Genomic DNA, 14,602 nt, shown 5'->3' with positions numbered 1-14,602 from the left:
TGGGAACTTCCTGGGAGAATACAAAGAGGGAGGCTTTGAATAGATTGGGTTGAAGGAGGAGCATGCTTAGCTGTGTTGATCTCAGGTGAATTGGTGGTGCGGTGACTTATTATTGTTATTAGTAGTAGTTATTTAATTATCGCCCAAATTTCATATTGTCTTGTTAAATTTTTCGGAATATTTTTGGCTTCTTCCGGTCCCCTTTGCTTAACTATCATTTGGTCAAGTCTCATTTAGTCTCATTAGTCTCAGTGAGTCTTGAGATCATTAGTCTCAGTTTTCTTCTTTGTTCATGTATTTTCTGTATTCTAGAGCAAGTATACCCATTTAATTAATTATTTTCGTTGATCACTGAAAGAGCCAAAAAATCTGACTTCAAGCGACGAAAGTCTAATGTTAAAACAAAAGCGAAAAAAGAATTGCATTAATTTCTTTTTAGCACAATGTTACACTTCTGCCCTGTCTCGGCTGTTCGATATTTTAGTTTTGGTCATTTTGTATGAGCTATTACAAGCCACATATGATGAAACTTCAAATTTTCTAGATTGCTGGTATCCAAAACATATTTCTGACCTTGATCGATGCAATCATTTGATTTCTAAGTACGAGCCAGATTTGGATCAGGGTCATCCTGGCTTTTCTGATAAGCAATACAGGAAGAGGAGACAGATGGTTGCCAATATTGCTTTTACGTATACTCAGTAAGTACATACTTAGGTCAACTTTAACACAAAAATAAGCAAAAAGTAAGGGTATCTAGTAAGAATACCCTTAAGTCTACTTTAACACAGAAGTAAGCGAACATGCCACCATCAGGTACAGATAAGGGAATGCATTTACGGTGCACCAATCTTTATGGCGCAGATTTAAATCTCATAACTTTGACCATGTTGAATTCATATTTCTGTGCATTCCCAAAGTCACCAGATCAAAATTTAGAGATAGACATTTTGTTCAACATAGTCAAAAAAACCTAATACCTGTCTTTGAGGACAACTTCATCTCAAACAGTCCCCAGGTGAAGGGTTGCAGGTTATGAACTTTTTCCATTGTTTAGAAATAGTACTTATTGGGAAGTAAACAGACATTTTCAGGAGGGATTTTTCTAGTGTTGGGAGGGGTCGGGGAAGAGAGCCACGTGGGAGGATCTTTCAAAGGAGGAATTCCTATGGGAGAAGAGAATTTACTTGAAGGGGGAGCTTGATTTCCCAGGATTATTAAAAACAGTCAGAGACAAAATTCAGGAGTCATTCAGGAGTCATTCTTAAAGAATTGTAACAAAATTGGAACTTTAGCGTAAATAGCGAGGTTTTAACGAGGGGGAGAACCCCCTCATATTACGTATATTAGGAAGTTTCTTCCCCTCATTAGTGCCTCGCTCTTTACGCTAAAGCTAGAATTTTGTTATGTAATGGCTGATCTAAACAATAATTTGTTTGTTTAATTTTCCAGCCAATCCTAGCATTTAATATTATCTTAAGCAGCTTCTTAACTATGATTTTTATATGATAATAAACCGAAGATATTGTATGTTTTCGGCTTTTGGTTGTTATTAAATAAAAAAAACAAGTTTTTTCTAACTGAAAATAAGGAAGAACACTAAAACACAAAACGAACAGAAATTATTGCGTATATGAGGGGGTTACCCCCTTCTCAGTACCTCACTCTTTATGCTAATGTTTGATTTTTTGTTCAAATTATTTAAGAATGACTCCTGGCGCACAAGGACCGTTTAATTAGAATATAAAGATTTTTAAAAATTCAAAATATTTTAGTGTAAAGAGCGAAGTACTGAGGAGGGGGATACTTTCTCATATGCGTAAATAGAACCGAAAGAAAATCTGAGAAAATTGTGGTTCAAACAGTTCGTAGCAACAAACTTTAAGTAAGGAGCGATCCAGCTCAATAGTGACCAAAACTCTTTAGACAAATTTTTGATGCCAAAAGACATATTAAAAAAATCTGCTCTTTAAGCTACTTTCAAATATATAAATATCAATTGGTCTAGTCTTACCCATCAAAGGTTACAAGCCTGAGAAAATTTTCCTGATTTTTGAAAAAAGGGGAAACACCATCTAGTTGCCAAGTGATCTTAATGAAAATCACACTATCAGATTCAGGGTATCAGAGAACCCAACTGTATATGTTTCAAGCTTCTATCTGCAAAATTATGGAATTTTGTATGTTTTGCCAGAAGAAAGATCACGCATGCGTGTATATTTGTTTTTGCTTTTTTTTCTCCAGAGTGAGTGTATCAACGCAGTGATAAATTTATATTACAAACATTCTTGGCTGTCCCAATGTCTGTGTATATACAAAGACTTATATACTTATAATGACGTCATATGCAAACGATCTTTTTACAAACAAACAAACATGCATACATACAACTCATTTTTATATAGATAGATAGATAGATAGATACAATACAAATTAACGGCGTAAAACTTGCGAATATACAACGTTCTTCACTGTCCAATTGTCGCTGCATATAAATATATTGTCTGGTTTACCGACCCTCGAACATGCAAAGTAAAATCGTCCATGGGAAAAACAATCTGTATTAAGATCTAGACAGCAATTTTCTAATGGTTGACCTTGAGCTTTGTTGATGGTGATTGCAAATGCTAATCGAATTGGGAATTGCAATCTTTTAAATTGAAAAGGCAGAACCGTTTGAATCATGGGAATGCGAGGAATAAGAACAGCCTCACCCTCAAAAGGCCCTGCCAAGATTGTTGCCTCTATTACGTTTTCCATTTTTTTTTACGGCAAGTCGCGTGCCGTTGCAAAGTTTTGGAGGGTTGATATTTCTTAACAATATTATTGATACGCCTATTTATAGTTGTAGCACGTGTGGTGGAAACCCTGGGAGATCCAGGGAATTTAAAAATTCAGATGGATAATTAACCGCTTCATTTGGTTCCACAACTGTGTCGACTGACTTGTAAAGGACTGCCTGCTCTCGAATCTTGGTCAAAACAATATTGTTGATTTCGTGGACGTCTATATTTTTGGGTGCCAGAATTGCTCATTCACTTAGCCATTTGTGATTTTTATAATTGGTTAGAATATTCGGAAATACTTTTTCAATCAATTCATTTTTGGACGTCACTAAATTACAGAATTCAGCAGGTAGTTGTATACGTCCTGAAACTGAGTCTACTGGGAGCTTTCCGTTTCCAATTGCGAGCAATTGAGCTGAAAATGTTTGACCAGAGTCATCGTTTTGCAATCGAACACGCATATCTGTAGTTAATTTTAATGTCTTTATGTGTGCCCATAAATTAGAATATTTCAGGCAAGCATTCATTTCGTCTGCAGGGGTTGATCTAGGTATTATAGGTAAAGTTTGCCTGAAATCTCCCGCAAGCAATATTAATGTGCTGTCTTAGGGTTTCGAGTTCCCTCGCAAATCTTTCGAAGATTGATCCAGAGCCTCGAGCGATTATTTGTGTGCCATTGTGCACTCGTCCCAAATAATAAGTTTGCATTGCTACAATACTTTACCCATCCCGGATGATTTGGAAATATTGCACGTGGGAGTTTCCGTAGAATGCAAATTCAGAAGCAATTTCAAAGCGGAATGAGCAGTTCTTCCACCAGGCAGCAACGTTGCGGCTATTCCTGACGACGCAATTGCTAACGCTATATCATTTTTTGATCAAATTGATGCCAGAATCAGTTTTATCACAAACGTTTTACCAGTACCTCCTGGCGCATCCAAAAAGAAAATTTCTCCAACGTTGTTATCGACACAATGCATTATCGTATCATAAATATATTTTTGCTCCGACTTTAACTTAGAAGTGTTATTTTGTACATACGACAATAGATCACTCGTGCTGTAACTTTGTTCACGATCCAATTCTACACATGTCGAAACAGCAGCGGTACGATTAGGTGGAGGCACTCCCAAATCCTGAGAGGTTTGTTTGCCATACATACGCACAAACCTTCAATAATAAATAAAGTGTAGTTATAAATTTCTGATGTAAAATCAAAAGTCATATCTGACGTCTCTAACCGTTTTCGATGGAGTATATCTTCGGACATTTTCGATTTATATTTTTACCATAACTCTATAGGAGCTGAAGGAGAGCAAGCTGTTAGTATGATTCCAAACAATGCACAAATTTGACTTGGAGTTGACGTTTCGCACGCGTCATTGATACAGTTATCCCAGTGTTGGTCATTCTCCAATAAATTCAGTGCTTGGCATGCACTACGGTGAGTGTCATGTATAGTACCGTTTACAGTTCTCAAATACTCAAAGGATGTCGGATCGGGTACATTAACCAAAAGCAGGCGTAGAAAGAAGCATTCATGTTGATTGGGGTGAACGGTGTAGAGTCTTCCTATCGTGGTATCTTTGAAGACGGTAGGTTGGCCGTAGACTGACTTACCCAGTTTTTGACTTCAAATAATTTATTTTTAGTATTCCACGTGTAATACGAAGGCACTTCAGTATACAGCATTTTTTTTGTAAAAGAATCATTTTTGCATAACGAAAAGAAAGCAGTTAACGTTGTATCCTGTGGATTCAGGGCTCTTTGTTGCACGTTTGATTCCGAAAAATAAAAACGTTGACCATTCTGTAAGTGTACCGCTGAGTGAACAACAGCTGGACTTCGTTCATGTATCGGAAATGAAAGAATTCGCCAAACAGCTTCATTACTGTTTATGTATCTTCCAGCCTGATATTGTACGATTTCGTCGATATCACTGATTTTGGACTGCAAGCCAAAAACTGCAATGTCACTGACTTGGTTGACGTATTTACATATGTATCTGATTGCCTTTACGGAGTTACAGTATTCAGAGTTTATATGTGCATTAAATGTCTTTGATAATAAAGGGGAATATGGAATAACCCACTGGTTATCTACTTCGATGGTGGTACCGTTACGGTTCTTTATTATTGCTGTTTTACCGCCATCTTCAGTTGATCTTCTTCTATATTGTGGGTAACCATCATTGCCAGTAATTGTGTCGGGTACTAAAAGTCGAGGATATTGCTTTGTGCACCTTCCTTTGGCCATGCATGGTGATTTTTCGTTCAGTGCACCGCAAGGTCCATGCATCATATTTTTTACCACAATACCATATAAGTCCTTATTGACATTTTCATCAGGTATTTCAGCGGAAATCACATGATTAATTTCATTAGAATTATTTTTATCATGTAGCCAGATTAGTATATGTGCGTGTGGCAATCCTTGTTTTTGCCATTCCACTGAGTATATCCAGCATCGCACTGACCCAAACACTTTAAGTTTTACTATGTAGTTTATCAGTGATTTCAGTTTTTGCCGGAAGACACGGGCCGTAATGCCATGTCCATGAACCACCGATTGTCTTTGAAGTAAAAGCTGCTGTATCTCGTCCCAAGATTGATTACATGTAAATGTAATAAATAAATCTGGACGACCATAGAGACGAACATACGCAATAGCATCTTGAGCATATTCATGCATACGACGGGGACTGCCACCATATGACGATGGTAAAATCGTTAATCTTCCAACGTTTGTAGTATTACCGTCATTTACAGCTGTATCTCGCAAATGAATGTATTGTTCAGAGCGGAGCTTGGTCTGATTCAGAGGGATAAATAGCAAATGTTCTGATTCAATTTTTGCATAAATATCAACGATGTATTATTGAAACAATTGACGGCATTTTAAAATATAATTGTCTTCATCCTACCAAATCATTAGTCTGTAGGAATAATAATGCATTGCTCTGCATATCTTATTCATTTCTTTGTTAGCGGCTGCATATTTCAATTTAATATTAAAGTGATAGCTGTCGGCTCCATCCCAAAAAATTATAGAATATTGTAGGGCATCGTAGCATCGATGAGTTTCAGCAATTCTTAACAACTGAGCGTTTTGCTTATGAAAAATAATATCTCGAGGCAAAAACTGATCACCGACCATAACGATTGCCACTTCGTCGATAGTTGGAGCATTGTATCTACGCACATATTGGCCAGGAGGCGTTTTGTCAGCGGAAATAACAATTTTATGCGTATTAGTAGGCATCAAATCAATGGCTGTTTCGAAACGACGCACTGAAATGTTATTTTCGTGGAAAAGATGTTGCAATTGGGAAACGATAGTCCTTTCAACGTCGGGAGAAATTTCGCAACGTGCATTAAATTAAGAATTTCTATCGCTGATGAAATACAGTTGTAAAAATTTATGATTCTCGCCTGAGAATGGTAGAAGGGACCCTGCTCTATAAAAAATTTGCCCTTTTACTTTGAAAGTAGGCATATTTTGATCTGGATTTTCGATTTGGGCACCAAACGACGTCATTAGGAAACATGAGTTATATTTTCTGATCTGTGATAAAAAACGCTTAGATTCTGACGTAGTTCCAGTAAGCAAAGTCTTCAATGGCTCTGGTGGTGCAGCCAGTAGAGGAAAAGTTTAACTTTTCCTGAGGCGCAACACATTCCCATTGTTTCACCATTGAATTTCAAGACCTTGTAATAGGCACAAATTTTAGACATAGTCCCGATTTGAATACATCTACTCAAGCTATAAGGATCGACTGGGCTGTACCTGAATGCCAGGCGGAAATTTTCAGGTAGCTCTTATGATTTCTCGGCACGCTTTCTTTTGGTGATTTCTCTTTGAGACGCAAGCATAATTTCACGCTGTTGTTGTGATTCCTCTGTACGCTTTCTTTTGGTGATTTCTCTTTGAAACGCAAGCCTGTTTTCACACTGTTGTTGTGGTTCCTCGGCACGCTTTCTTTTCATACTTTCTCTATTAGCCGCAAGCCTGTTTTCATGCTGTTCTTTTGATTCCTCGGCAGGCTTTCTTTTCTTACTTTCTCTATCAGCCGCAAGCCTGTTTTCTTGCTGTTCTTGTGATTCCTCGGCACGCTTTGTTTTCTTACTTTCTCTATCAGCCGCAAGTCTTTTGGCATAGACTCTTTGAACAGCTTCCTCGGCTGTTGCCATTGTAGGTTCTTCAGTCATTTTACAATCAAAAATGTCCCTTTAACGATCTTCTTACAATTAAAAATTTCTCTTTTAACGATCTTCTTAAATACTTATAATGACGTCATATACTAAGCATCGTCATAAGAAACATGACGACAACTAACTTCATAACGACATACAGCTCAATCCTTATAATGACGTCAGTCGACAGACAGACACACAAACAAACAACTTATTTATATATATATATATAGATATATATGTATGTATATAAATATAAATTTATATATATATATATATATATATATATATATATATATATATATATATATATATATATATATATATATATATATATATACATATATATATATGTATATATATATATATATATATATATATATATATATATATATATATATATATATATATATATATATATATATATATATATACATATATATATATGTATACATATATATATATATATATATATATATATATATATATATATATATATATGTACATATATATATATATGTACATATATATATATATATATATATATATATATATATATATATATATATATATATATATATATATATATAAGAAACATTAAATTTGAAAAATGTTAGGAATGAGTAGGTAGTAAAATAATTTATTAAGTGTTAAAATTTATTTTTATTCTTATGAGAGTGTGTAAGACCAAAGCGTATTTAAAAAAAAGCAAAAATTAAATTTGATATCTCTTCGTCAAATTAGTTATTTTTCGAGAACTACAACTAAAACAAATTTGTAAAAATTACTAAACAAATCCGTAAAAGTGAAGTGTGTTGCTAAAGTCGATGGCTAGATTTACACTGAAGGAATTTCTTCCTCCTTATTATTCCCTGCCTCCTATAAAGTATAAACTCCTTTGCAGTTGCTACTTGCTACTACCGGATGAAATTTCTCTGGAGCAGTCTTAGAGCCATTAGTGAGAACGTGTCTTTTGGTTCTTGGCTCTAAAACAATTTCTCTCAACTATTATGCCATAAGAAATTCCAAAATACTTTTGACATAATTTTTTGTTTACAATCTAGTTTAATTTAATAAATTCAGCTAACAAGTTAGAGACAATACGATACATGTAATTAAGCTTGGCTAAATAATTTAACAAATTTCAGAATAATCTTTAATACATATTTTAGTATAATTTTTTGTTTTGAAAATTCTTATACAAAAACTGTTTTAAAAATTTTCAGTGGTGATCCGATACCCAGAATTGAATACACTGAAGATGAAAAACGAACGTGGAAAGCCGTGTTTGATAAAGTCGAAGATCTATTGGAAAGCCACGTCTGTAAACAGTTCAGGGACGTTTTAGAGACTCTAAAAAAAGAAGTTGGATTTTGTTCAGAAAAAATCCCGCAGCTGGAAGACCTATCAAACTTCTTGAAAAGTAAGACTAGTTTTTAAGTCTTAGAACTAAGAGTGAAAAACTTGAGCTTTCTAGAATTGCAGAAAACATTTTTCGTGTCTTCTTTATTTACCAAACTTTCATTAAGTTTCAGAAGATTGCTTAGGTAGACCTGCAAAGGAACTATAAGGATTAGTATAAATTATTTTAATTTGACTGCAAACTATTTTTGATCGTTATATCTATAAATACCTCGCAAGAACAGTTTTTATTTTGGAAAAGAGAAAATTTGGGAAGAGCTTATAATGATTAGTTACCGACAGATACATTAATGAGGTTATATTAAGTTTATGCTATAATTTTAATAGACGCATTCACTCGTATTTGGACGGTAAGTATTTCAATTTTTAAAACAAAAATTAAAGTTTAATGAGTATTCTACAAATTAACGCAATCAAAATGTGATTAACAAGTATAGTCATTATCAAACCTTTTAGTTTCCACAGATAGGTCTATATTTCTCAAGTATATCATAGGCAGTGCAATAGCGCTGCCTAAATAAAGAGCGATGTTGGTCAATTTATTATTTATTTATTTATTTGTGTTTGTTTGTTTTAGACCCGGGCACTTTTATAAAAGGATTGTAGTAGAAACTTCAAAAAAACCTCGTTCGATTGGAAATTGAGAAGCCTACTTCCCCTTTTTGATAGTTGAAATTTATTAGAGGGTTAATAGCCGCCCCCCATGGCAATCAGTCCCCCAAACCCATACAATCAAAACTCGGAGATGGCCATTTTGTTCAGCATAGTTTTAAAGGTCTGGAAAGTATGTTTTAGAGGATGACTACTCCGCCCCCATAGCCCTCAGGGTTACGATTTTAAGTTACGCCCTGGGGGCTTAACAGGTTTTTATGAAAACGGAGGTCATATAAACTTCGGAAGGGGCTCCTTGGATTGGTAATCAGAAGTTCTATTGCCATTTTAAAGAGTGAAAGTGATCGGAGGGTAGATACCCCCCTGCACACAACGTATTTTGCCAAAATACATCTGATAGAAATTTTGAGATGGTCATTTGTTGTCGTAGAGACTTTGAAAAGGGCTTATTCGATTGGAAGTTTAAAGTGCTAGTGTCTTCCTTAATATTCAAAAGTGACTAGAAGGTTAAACGCCCCCCCCCCCAACGCATCCAAATACATCCAATCAAAATTTTGAGAAAGCCATTTTCTTCAGAATAGTTGAAAGGTTTGGAAATTATGTCTTTGAGGATTACAGCCCGCCACAGTCCTCAGTGTAAGGGCTGTAAGCTATGCCCCGAGGGCGTATAAGGTTTTTATTGAAAGGGTGTTCGTATCAACTCCGGAGGATGCTCATTAGATTGGAAATCAGAAGTTCCGGTGCTCTTCTAGAAATCAGTAATTCTTCTAGAAATCAGTAATTCTAGTTAGAAACGGGCTAGGGCCTTTTTTAATAGTCAAAAGTGACTGGTCGGCAGCAAGCTCACCCCCACTCAGCCTATCCTTCTCCCAAACAGATCCAATTAAATTTTTGAGATGGCTATTTGGTTCAGCGTAATTAAAAGGTCTGGAAAATATGTCTTTAAGGATGACAACCCTCTCATAGCCCTCAGGGCAAAGGTTGTAAGTTATGCCCTCGGGGTAACTAAGGTTTCTATGGAAAGGGTGGTCGTTTAAACTTCGGAGGGGGCTCATTGGACTGGCAATCAGAAATTTTAGTGCTCTTTAACAGTCAAATTGATTAGATGGTAGATTCCCCTCCCCCCATTTACACGTCGTATTTTTCCAAAATAAAACTGATAGGACATTTTTAGATGGTCATTTGTTGTCGTAGACTCTTCAAAAGTGCTTATTCGATTGGAAATTGAAAGGGCTAGCGCCCTCTTTAAAAGTCAAAAGTGGTTGAAGGCAGCCAGCTCCCCCCTCCTTACGCCCTTAATTTCTCTAAACACATCCAATTACATTTTGTACTAACGATTTTGTTTAGCGTAGTTGAAAAGTCGAGAAATTGTATTCTTGAGGTTGACAACCCCCCACAAACCTCAGGACAAGGGTTGTAAGCTATATCCCAACAGCATATAAGGTTCTTATGGAAAGGGTCGTCGTATAAAATTCGGAAGGGGTTCATTGGATTTCTAGAAATCAGAAGTTCTAGTGCCCTTTAAGAAAGTCAAAGCTATTGGGTAGCTACCCCCTTCCACATCATATATTCCCCAAATGCATTCTATAGAAATTTTACGATGGCCATTTGCTCAAAAATGGCCACAAGGCCTTTGGGGCTTGCCCAAACCCCCAGAGTCAGGGGGTAAAAGGTTCTAAGCTATGCCCTTGTTTCAAATAGTGTTTTTATGGAAGGGGTGGTCGTGTGATCCTTAGAAGATCAGCGCATTCGGTCGTAATCATCTGTTATCTTTTGGTATTTGACCAGTGAACAAATAATTGAATTTAAGCCGGATAAACTCTGTACCTGTTCGGAATAAATAACGAGTGAAATAATTTTGAACTTGCAATTGATACTTGTTAGATAAATGTATATGTGATTACGGCTTAAGGGTTATTTATGGATTGTGGCTCTGAGTGTTCAGCACTACCATGGTCTGAATCGTGCAATGAAATACTTGGTTTACTTGTAATTACTTGCAAATTACTAGATTATTTGCCCCACTCAAAGATAAGTTATTATTTATTTTTATTGCATACATTCAGCCAGTGTAGATCATTTCATAATTGTGCCTATCGAGAACTTCTCTGTGGATATACCTTTTTCACTTAATTTTTTTTTGGACTGATGCCGAACCGTGAGTGAAATTTGCTTATCATGGATAATTGGAATACCAGTACGCTTTATTATTGCCCAGTTTTGAACATTATTCAGCATAATCTCGATGATTATGCATAATTTCCCGTATGATTACGTTCTTGGCGCTAAGAAACTTTTATATAGCAATCGCTTCCCAGATGAGCCAATACCTCGTCGTTCGGGACCCAATGCTAAGAATAGTTCATTGTTGGACATTGTCGCTACTCTTTCTCGCTGCTCTGTAGAAAATATTAATATTCCAGAGTTCGTGATCAAATCCCCCTCTGAAGTCCCCAGTATTCCGGTGTCAGCTTATTCTATCCTTACCGCCAAAGTCAACCAGTGCCTTGATCAGCTAAAATCGCTTGCTCACATGTATCCATCACATCCATCATTCGTTAGCTCACTGCTCATGTGCCCCGAATGAGATGAAGTGCTCTAAATGTTCTGGATGCCATTAAAATACTAAAGACAATCCTTGCTTAGAGGCTCCGAAGTGTGCCAACTGCGGCGAAGCTCATGTTTTCTATAGTATGAATTGCCCAGTGATCAAACGCGCTCTTAACTCTGCTCCAAAATGAACCAAGCCACTATTTTAAGTTTTGCTTCTCTCAATATTAACGGCACAAAAGATAAAGACTTGTTAATTAACGAATTATTAGTCCATGACATAGTGTTCTTACAAGAACATCTTTTGACCAAGTCAGACGTTTCTAGCCTAAAACGATCTTCTGTCCACCATTTTTTTCGCAAGAGGCCAAGAAAACTAGAGGCCGCCCTTCCGGTGATCTAGCAATTTTCTTCCGTTCCCCGTCAAAGCCCTCTGTAATTCATTGTGATGATAACATCTTAGCGATTCAATGTGACAGTACTGCCTTTATAAATGTTTATTTACCTTGAGATAGACGTTCTATAGCATCGTTCACATCTTTCGCAAAATTTTGCTCCAGTTTAAAGTCTCTACTCGAAAGTCTACGTTTAAAAGATCTAAATTGGGTTTTAGGTGGTGACCTTAACTGTGACATTCTTGGTACCTCCGATAGGTCAACCCTCTTGCTAGAGTCACTTCCTAGTAGCTATAACGTCGCAGATAAGAGCCTCCCATTCAGGTATATTCATGACAGAGGCTGTTAAAAATCGAACCTGGATCACGTGGTCACTAACAGTTCCAGCTTATTATCATCGATTGTCAGGGTGGACAAAGAGAAGATTGATGACGATCACCTTATTCTTAGCTGTAATTTGTCCTGTGAGCTATCTGGCAAAACAATTTTGGCTCAGCCGAAGTATCATAGGAAGTTGAACTGGGATCCTGCTAATGTCCCCCTATACCTTGCTACGCTAACTGCTTTACTGTCGACCAAAAAAGTGCCATATCACCTGCTGCAAACTTTGGTTTCCTCGCCTTCAAGTGGACCTAAATTACTATTATTATCAAATTGTCCATTGGCTTAAATCAGCTTCCAAAGCTGAAGTGCCTGTGGATAAAGTTCGGATTGGTACTAGGAAGCCTAATTGGAACGTTCATTCTGAAGTAAAACGTGCTAAGCAAAAAACAAAATTTTGGCTACGTATGTGGATATCATGTGACCGACCATCGTCTGGAGCTGTTTTCTCTGTGAAACAAAAGTGTAAACTTTAATATAAGGCCAGTTTGAAGGGAGCACGTTTGAATGCATGGCCCGGCCCCACCGATAAGGCTTCCTGGAATAAGGTTATTAATAGTGAGAAATGTTCCCCATCTGCCCTATCTTGTCTCCAGCTAGCTAATTTTGTTGATTATTATAAGCGTGTGTTCAGTGTACTTAATAATTTTCTTCAGTCTTTGTATTATAAGTTGCTTAAACCGCTATTACCCTACCGTATCCTGCAGGCTCACGTCCAGCCAGTAGCAATACCTGAGATTCGCCGAACTTTAAGAAAAATTAAGCGTTCAAATAGCCTTGATGGTGACGGCCTTTTTAACGATTTTTGCTTATGATTGTCCTGCTCTACTTAACCATCTACAAATATTTTTCTAGTCTTGCTTAGCACAGTCACTTGTTCCTGATAGTTTCCTTTGTGGTCGTCTAACGTCTATTCAAAAGCGAGGCAAGGACCCCATGTCATGTGTAAATTATCGTCCCATTACAGTATCGTGTTTTTTTAAGTAAGGTGCTTGGACATTTATTACTACCAGAAATTGAGTCAAATGTGATTTTACGCCTTTTCAGTTTGGTTTTCGGAAAAGTTTCGGTTGCTCCCATGCACATCATGTTTTAAGCCGACTCATGAAAGATGCCGTAAAAACTAAAATGTCTTTATACTGTCTTACTGTTGACATTTCTGGGGCTTTCGATAATATTGTGCACTCTCAGGCTCTATTTTCCCTTGCATCTTCATGTATTAACCCTTCTGTACTATGTTTATTGTCTTCTTGGTATTCAAAGTCTAAAATTCAAGTTACCTGGAATGGCCAAATATCTGACCCGGTAAAAATTAGTAATGGAGTTCGGCAAGGTGCCGTGTTGTCTCCTAGTGTATTTAAATGTGTGCTTGCATCGTGCCTGCGTTCCCTTAAATGTTCTGTTTTTTACGGTAATATTGGTTTGTCTTCTGTTGCACATGCAGACGACGTTCTTCTTGTTGCCCGGACTTGCCGTGGATTCCTTTCCAACTTTACTATTTTAACCAATGAACTATCTAAGATTGGACTGTCAGTTAATGCTTCTAAATGCGGGTTTATTTGTTTTAATAGCCCTGATGCAGTTCATTGCTGGGACTGCAGTTCTGCCATGTTCTACTTTAGTTAGTTGGCTTGGTCTGTGTTTCGGCCCAAAACTTTCCACTATCTTTTCATCCCTAGTGAATCAAGCCGTGAAAAACCTATGCGTCGCTTACGGAAAAATATCCCCAAACAAAAGCCTTTACAACTGCAACGGTTTGTGCATGATTTATAACGCTTATTGCGCCTCTGTGCTTTTGTTTTTATCAGGCATGGCTCATCTATTTCGTAAGAAAGATTGCCGTACTCTACGTGCGACTTATTTCATGTATTGCAAATTCCTCCTCCGGCTTCCTAGATGGCACCGAAACAGAAAAATAATTGCTCGATTTGGTTTAATGGATGTGCCTTCTCGGATTCGGTCTTCAAGTGATGATTTATGTAAAAAGACCATCAACTTTATTCACGTTTATGACCCTCTGCAGCCTTTGTTTTCATATTGATGCTGGTTAATTACTCCATGTTGTCTTTTTTAGTTTGAATTTTTTCCCGCTGTTTATCGTTTTTGTTTTTGTTTATTTATAATACTCCGTACTTTGTGTTTTTTATGCTTTTACGGGTAATAAAGTTCATTCATTCATTCATTCATGAGATAGCCATTTTTTTTACTAATTGTCCAAAGAGCATATAACAATGTTTTCAGGGAATGTGACCCCCCATTGCCC

General features: G+C 36.7%; 1 protein-coding gene across 1 annotated transcript in view; it reads left to right on the top strand.

Annotated features, from left to right (window-relative positions):
- LOC136025349 (tyrosine 3-monooxygenase-like) overlaps positions 1–14,602 on the top strand; it is a 77,672-nt gene that overhangs the window by 43,480 nt on the left and 19,590 nt on the right. Inside the window, exons 6-7 of the mRNA XM_065701281.1 lie at positions 545–701; positions 8,206–8,402. Of these exons, the coding sequence (XP_065557353.1) occupies positions 545–701; positions 8,206–8,402 (354 nt within the window). The remainder of the gene's footprint in view (positions 1–544; positions 702–8,205; positions 8,403–14,602) is intronic.

This window comes from Artemia franciscana, chromosome 3 (assembly GCF_032884065.1).
Source record: "Artemia franciscana chromosome 3, ASM3288406v1, whole genome shotgun sequence".
NCBI lineage: Eukaryota > Metazoa > Arthropoda > Branchiopoda > Anostraca > Artemiidae > Artemia > Artemia franciscana.
The sequence above is the reverse complement of the archived record's forward strand: the minus strand, read 5'-3'. Positions and strand labels throughout refer to the sequence as shown.